The 7,101-nt window shown below is 53.2% G+C and overlaps 1 protein-coding gene across 1 annotated transcript in view; it reads right to left on the bottom strand.

Annotated features, from left to right (window-relative positions):
• Window positions 1-7,100, bottom strand: part of E2f1 (E2F transcription factor 1) — a gene marked incomplete at its 5' end in the record, with an annotated part of 10,899 nt that extends 3,799 nt beyond the window's left edge. The window contains 4 exons of the mRNA XM_005363158.3: window positions 520-672; window positions 1,363-1,582; window positions 1,899-1,989; window positions 7,017-7,100. Of these exons, the coding sequence (XP_005363215.2) occupies window positions 520-672; window positions 1,363-1,582; window positions 1,899-1,989; window positions 7,017-7,100 (548 nt within the window). The remainder of the gene's footprint in view (window positions 1-519; window positions 673-1,362; window positions 1,583-1,898; window positions 1,990-7,016) is intronic.
• Window position 7,101: the final 1 nt, after the last annotated feature.

The following is a 7,101-nucleotide window of genomic DNA, read 5'->3' as shown; positions in this document are numbered from 1 at the left end:
CATTACAGATGGTTGTGAGCCACCATGTGGGTTGCTGGGAATTGAACTCAGAGCTTTGGGTGGTTGCTCATTCAGTTAGAAGATACTAGTTGAAAATCTACTTTTTTTTTTTTTTTTTTTTTTTTTTTTTTTTTGTTGTTGTATTTCAAGACAGGGCTTCTGTGTGTAGCCCTGGCTGTCCTGGAACCTACTCTAGAGACCAGGCTGGCCTCAAATTCACAGTGAGCACCCCCACCCTCAGGTGCTGGGATTAAAGGTACGTGTCACCCCCACCCAGTTGTTTTCTTTTTTTAATATGCATAATTTTGGAAATGGTTACTATCCTCTTTTACAGATGAAACTTAGGCCCATGAAAGCCAAGTCACTTGTTCAGTGTGCTATGGTGAGTAAATGCTGAGGCAGGCATTGCTTCCAAAGCCAGAATCCTAGAATCCAGAGCCCTGGGTAACCTCTGCGTCTCAGTGTGGTGCCGCCACCGGCCAAGCCTGTCTTCCACACCCCCTGCCAACTCAAGGATATCGCTGGCTGTCTGAGTCCTCAGAGAGCAGCTGCAGCTGTGTGGTACAGATGTGCATCAGGTGATCCAGCTGCTGCTCGCTCTCCTGCAGCTGCTGTAGGTCCTGGGTCAGGCTTTCAAGTCGCTTGCTGATTCCCACCATGGTGTGGCTGCCTCTGCAGGAAGCCAGAGAAGAGTTAGTAGCCCTCGGGACCCCATCCACCAGTCCTGGCACCCAAGGCAGTCTGCCGCCCCCACTGTTCTGTGAGAAGTGGGTGAGCTCTTTCCCCTCTCTGGCTCCGCTCCCTGGCTCCCCAGCTCGGCTCCAAGTTACACTGGCATGGGCTTAGTAAAATGCCTAGCCTGTCGGCAGATACCTACATAGCCCCACCAAGGAGCCTGGGAAGAAAACAACAGCACAGACATGCCACAGAATGACAACAAGATAACACAGAATGAAGAATGATCCACCAAAAACCAAGAAGGCAGATGTGCCACAGAGGCCAGTAGGACGCCTGGGGAGAGAGGGAGGCGCAAGGGAGAAGTCATAACAAAACTAAAACAGCTGTAAGGCCGACCTCCGTGTTGACAGCAAAAGCTGGAATGATGGTTGCACAGTGGCCCAAAAAATGGGCACCACTGGGAAAGGGAATAGGGAACCTTCACCGGGTGTGTGTGTGTTTACTAGATGGGACACCTTGTACAGCCATAGGGAGCTAGATCTGTGAGATCTGTATGTCCCTCCCCGTCTATCACCCAGGGAAGACACTCTCCTCGGACATTGATTTCCCAGTTGTTACGAATGCAGGAAGTCACTGCAGGCCTGGTCTGGCTGCCACCAGCCCACCTGACTGGTCAGTACTTACAGCCATTGGATCTGATTCTTGGACTTCTTGGCAATGAGCTGGATGCCCTCAAGGACATTGGTGATGTCATAGATGCGCCGTTTCTGCACTTTCAGCACCTCAGCCGCCCAGTTCAGGTCAACAACACCGTCAGCTGAGCAGCTCAGCAGCTCCAAGAAACGTTTGGTGGTCAGATTTAACGATGTCTCATAGCGTGACTTCTCCCCTGGAGATTTCACACCTGGGGGGCAGGGGTTAGGCTAGGCAGGGCTTCTCAAACACGCAGCCTGCCCCAACAGTCCTGTCTCCCTAGCACTGCAGAGTGGCAAGATGAGCTGGGAGGCAGAGGGCTCCTTCCTCTTAGTCAGGCCAAGCAGAAAGGCCCTGTGGCTGCTGTCTGCCAACCAAAGCATTCCTCTGTGGCTGGGGAACTCCCCACCTCCAAGGCCTGAGGAAGTCATATCAGCCAACCATTCCAGCTGCCTGCTGGGGCCCCCGAGTCTACGAGCATGCCCACCCCCGAATCTGAGCCTGAGAAGCTAAGAGTCAACCAGCACCTTTCCCTGGGTGGCGGCCTCTGCCCCGGAATGGCCCACTGCTCCCAGCCAGATACTGATGGTCAGTTTCCAGATCCAGTCTCCGTTTCACCTGTAGCAGAAACACAAAGAGGCCCAGTAACCAGGAGTGAGACCACACAAAAGGCTTAGCTAAGGGCTTGGCACTCCAGTCCTATTTTCTCTATCAGGATGCCTAGGTATGCGAGCAGAGACAGATCCTAAGCATTCGTTATCCTACCACACAAATCATTCAAGCGCAAGACTGAAGACTGAGTTCAAGTTTTAGGTTCAACAGGTGTTTATCACAGTATACCAGCCAAGAACAAGGCATCGCTGTGATGCCAGAGATTAAAACGAGAGCCCTGCATACACTAACACAATCTACCATTTACTCGTCTCAGTTCCTACAACGATTTAGCCCAGGCTGACCTCAAACCACTCTTCTTCCTGCCTCTACCTCTCGAATAATAGGCTTACAGGCACACGCCACCAGGACTTGCTACTTCCGATACCTCTTTCAAAGACAAGTGCTAACTTCCTTCCTCTTAAATGCTAGCCAGAAGTGATGGTGTCACTTCTGAGACTGGTCACTGAGGCCCTGGACCTTCCACAAGGCAGAAAGGGGCAGGAGAAAAGCTGCTGTGTCATATGCCCATCCAGCCCCAAAGATAAGCCCCCGCTGGCCAAGAGCCGGGAGCTCCCCTAGGTGAGGAGGACCACAAGCTTGGAAGTCAATCCTTCAGCCTTAGTCCTGCCTCCCTATTACAACCAGGCCGTTTTCTGTCTGCAGCAGCTTCCATTCCAGGCCAGAAGCGCCAGCTGAATCTCCCTCAAGTCCTGGCCACAGAGATCACATAAACCACCAAGGAAGGGTAAGGTCCCTAGGGCAAATAAGGCACGTCTCTAATTTTTAACTCATTTGCAAGTCTATCTATAACCATGGCAGCAGCTGATGCCTTTGGACCGGCAACACCGCAATGGCTCCACTTTGCAGACACAAACAACCCATATTCAAGATCAGTCAGGAAGTGACAGAGCCACAATTGCTATCCAGGTCTGTCTGAGAAGGACCCCAAGCTGCTACTCCCCATGCCCTCTAGTTTAGGCTAGATGGAAAAGGATCCTGAAATCCCTCCAACAGACAGGAGACCCTAACGGGACCAGGCCTGCTGTCTCTCACCAGCCACAGGCCTTTCTCAGCTGAACCCACTTTCAACCTGGCTCACCACCTGTCACCTCCATTTGCCAAGAATGCTACCCACAGCCATTGTCACACACACATACATACACACACACACACACACACACACACACACACACACACGGCGGTCCAGCTGTCCCCATCCTGGTCTCCCTCCACATCTCTGCCTCGGCAAAGCCTTTCTCCTAAGATCCCTGCCTCTCAGGCTTACCCTCTGCCCCCCCCATCACACCTGGAGCGCCCTCCTGCAGGACCCCTGTAACAATCACTTCAGAGAGGAGAAGTTACCCTTCTGTCTGGACTGCCTCAAACCCAGCCTTCTCCCACTGCCTATCCCTCCACCTCAGTGTCTCAGTGCCAGTCCACAGGTGCTGACTAGACCTCCCACCCTTCATGCTGCCACTGACTCCTGGGAGCCGAGGACTAGAGAGGAACGTGTGGAGGCAGAGATGGCCTATGCTGTCTGTGCAGGGCATTTCCCTGCATTTCCTCACCAAACACACGCCTGTTAGCAGAGCCTATGGTGGTCTCCACTTTGGGATGGGCCTGTAGCCAGGGAGAAATTCAAGATATACACCCCAATGGGCTGCATGAGCCCCACCCAGGAGCAAGACCCCCATATACAAGCTAGCCGGGAATGCCTTCTCCCAGCATGCTGGCCCTTGCCAAACAGATGCCCGTTTCTGTCGCTCCCTCTAGACAGACAACCCGAACACCGAGATCCTAAAAGGACAGTGAAGATGCTCACTGGTGAACACAGCTGCATGACTCCAACAGCTATCCACAGAAGGGTCACAGACACTGCACACTTAGCAAACCCTGGGACAGCAGGCAGTCTCAGTGAAATACCGAGCAGGCCCAGGCCAACGCAGATTGCTCACAGACACACAAGGGACCACTGTGGCAGGTTAATATAGACGGTTCCTTCCCGAATTAAAAATCTCAGGGGCTGTTCTCTAGCTGAGCTTCTAACAGCATGTTAGCATGTTTCAGAAACAGCAACTCCTGTGAGAGAGCCAGGGCAATGAGGATGACGTACTGTGTGAACACGGATGGGTTTCTTTTTTTTTTTTTTGGTTTTTCGAGACAGGGTTTCTCTGGGGTTTTGGACCCTGTCCTGGAACTAGCTCTGTAGACCAGGCTGGTCTCGAACTCACAGAGATCCGCCTGCCTCTGCCTCCCAAGTACTGGGATTAAAGGCATGCGCCACCACAGCCCAGCCACAGATGGGTTTCAAATAGCCCAGGCTGGCCTCAAGCACGACAGGCAGCAGAGGAAAGCCTTGAACTCCTGACCTTACCCCTCTACTCTGTAGGAACTGTCATTACACCTGGCTCACAGCAATTTTTAGAACTATTTAAAAAACAAAAATTCTGAGGACTGGCGTTGTTCAGCATACCGTAAATCCTGGGTTCCATCCCCAACAGCACTCAGCAACAGGCAGTGATCAGCCAAGGATAAACAAGTGTCCTGGGCCATAAATGGCTTTCTACTGTTTTCCACAGACCTAATGCACGGCACTGTGTACTTCCTACAGCACACGGGTATTTTGTGTATAGTGGGAAACTCAGCCTCTTGCTACCAGCTTTGTAAGGTCTTTCAGTGTAGGCTGGCACTGGACAGGAGTCAGTACCCTTGCCTGCCTGGATTATAAGATATGCCAATAAACCAAGATAGACTTGGCATTTTGATATATTTTTATTTAATTAATCTACTCTTTAAGATATTTGTGTGTTTGTTTGAGTGTATATGAAAATGTGGGCATGGGGCAAAAAACACCATCAAATCCCTTGAAGCTGGAGTTATACAGGCATCTGTGACCTCAGTGTAGGTGCTGGGATGCAAACTCTAGCTGTCACAGCAGAGCATGCTAGTTTGTTTTTATTTATTTATTTGCATTGGTGTTTGGCCTGCATGTGTCTGTGTGAGGGTGTCAGATCTTGGAGTTGCAGACAGTTGTGAGCTGCCATGTGGATGCTGGGAACTGAACCTGGGTCCTCTGGATGCCCTAAGCCATCTCTCCAGCCCCCGAACACATTTATCTTTAAAAATTAATTTACTTTTAAGGCAATGTTGTTGTCTTCGCTTCCCCCTACAGGATCTACACCTACACACACACACACACACACACACACACACACACACACACACACGAGAGCTATGACAAGGTAGAGGTAGGCAGGGCAGAGAGGAATGTCTGAATTGCATGGAGTTCTGTACACAGGAAGCATTCAGCAAGTGCTTACTGGGTGGAAGCCAAGCCTGTAGCTTATTTCAAGGACTGCCCCCAAAATGCCAGAGCAAAGTCAGTAGAGGCCAAAATCCAGATTTGCATTCTCGGCCTTTGGCTCCAGGATGTTGTCAGCCTCTCCCACAGAAAATGTCTGCTGGCCCTTAAGTACCATGGGGGCAGGGGGCCCTTAAATACCTCTGCACCAAGCATGCGATGGTGGGACTCAGGAAGTCAGCTGGAGTAAAGGGAATGTTTCGTCCAATGCAGACTACCTGGCCAGGCCTCAAGCTCCTATTTGCAAGCACAGGCCCCCGGAGTGTAAGGCAAGCTAGCTGACCCACCAAGTAACAAGCCAGATCTCACTGGGAGGAAGGGCCAGTAACAATCAGGAAATACCACTCCCTGGCTGAATGGTTGGGGAAGTCCCACCATTTCTGGGCCTCAGGCTCCCCATCTCTAAGAAGCATCAGAAAGTAAGGCTGCCCACAGGGATAAGTGGATGAAGTGCTTAGCACAGGGCCTGGCACACAAAACATCCTCAGAACGTCTGAGCTGCTATTGTTATTATTATTAGCATCTTGGTGATTCCGGAAGGAAGGCAGCACTGGGCACAGGGCCAAGGGGGCTATGGGCCTTCCCAAGATGCCTCAGGGACCAGCTGCCACCCACACCCCCATCAGCAATTGAACAGCTTCTACTCTGGGCCCTGCCCCTCCCATTTGCTCCAAGCCCCCTGCTGAGAACCCCCCTCCTGTCTGCTCCACCCCCACAATAAAGTTGGTGGCCCACACCCTGTGCCTGCCCCTGCTTGGATCCACGTTCCAAGCTTCCACTCTCCACTGACTCAGCTGCCTTTTCTAGGCCCCCAGCCTAAACTGGTCTTGAGCTACTTGCTGTTCGGGGATAAGTGGAGACTTTATCCAGGGATCTCCCTCCCACGTCTCCAAGCACTGGAGGCCCCTTCCACAGATCTCAGGGGCCCAGCCCACCCAGTCTTCCAGAGGCTCGAGGGTCTGCCCGCCTGATTAATAAAGTTCCATGGCAACCAGGGGCTGGAAGGGTGGCAGATGGAAGGACAGGCAGAGGAAGGGTTGCAGCAGCTGGCCCAGCGCCCCGCCCCTGCAGAGAAGGCCTCCCAGTCAGGAGGCCTATCCCCAGAGGCCTGGAAGGCTAGGCCTGCACCTGGCAATCCAACATCAAGGCACTAAGGAGGGGTCTCCCCAAGGGGTCGCCAACAGTCACGCTCCTTGACCTCCCACAAGCAACCGTGCTCACCACCCAGCCCTAAGTCCTACTGCAAGCCAGCAGACATTAGTTAAAATCCTTGTCCCACCACCTGCAGCTGCGTGAAGCACTTCCCTGTCTGGGCCTCAGTTCCTCCCTCTGGCAGATGGGCACGTGACAACACCCAGCTCACAGCAGAGTTGAGAACTGTGGCCGAAATTCTAAGTGTGCCAAAGGCTGGGCGTGCACTAAGCAAGCACCAGCTGCATACATGTGAACCATTATCATCAACGACGCCGACGCTCCGGTGAGGACGCTGAGGCCCAGAGCAAGGCGCAGCAAACAGGGACCGGCAGTCTGTCACCGCGCGCCCCGGGGCGGAGCTCGGAGGCCCAGCCCAGGCTCCGCACCGCCCAGCGCTGCAGCCCGCCCCTCCCCCGCCCGCGCCTAGGGTCCCTACCGGCGGGCGGCCGAGAGCGGGACGCGGTGCACTAGGCGCGGGTCGGGGAGCCTGCGGTGTGGCGAAGAGCAACACGTCGGGGTCG

This window comes from Microtus ochrogaster, linkage group LG8 (assembly GCF_000317375.1).
Source record: "Microtus ochrogaster isolate Prairie Vole_2 linkage group LG8, MicOch1.0, whole genome shotgun sequence".
Taxonomy (NCBI): Eukaryota; Metazoa; Chordata; class Mammalia; order Rodentia; family Cricetidae; genus Microtus; species Microtus ochrogaster.
The sequence above is the reverse complement of the archived record's forward strand: the minus strand, read 5'-3'. Positions and strand labels throughout refer to the sequence as shown.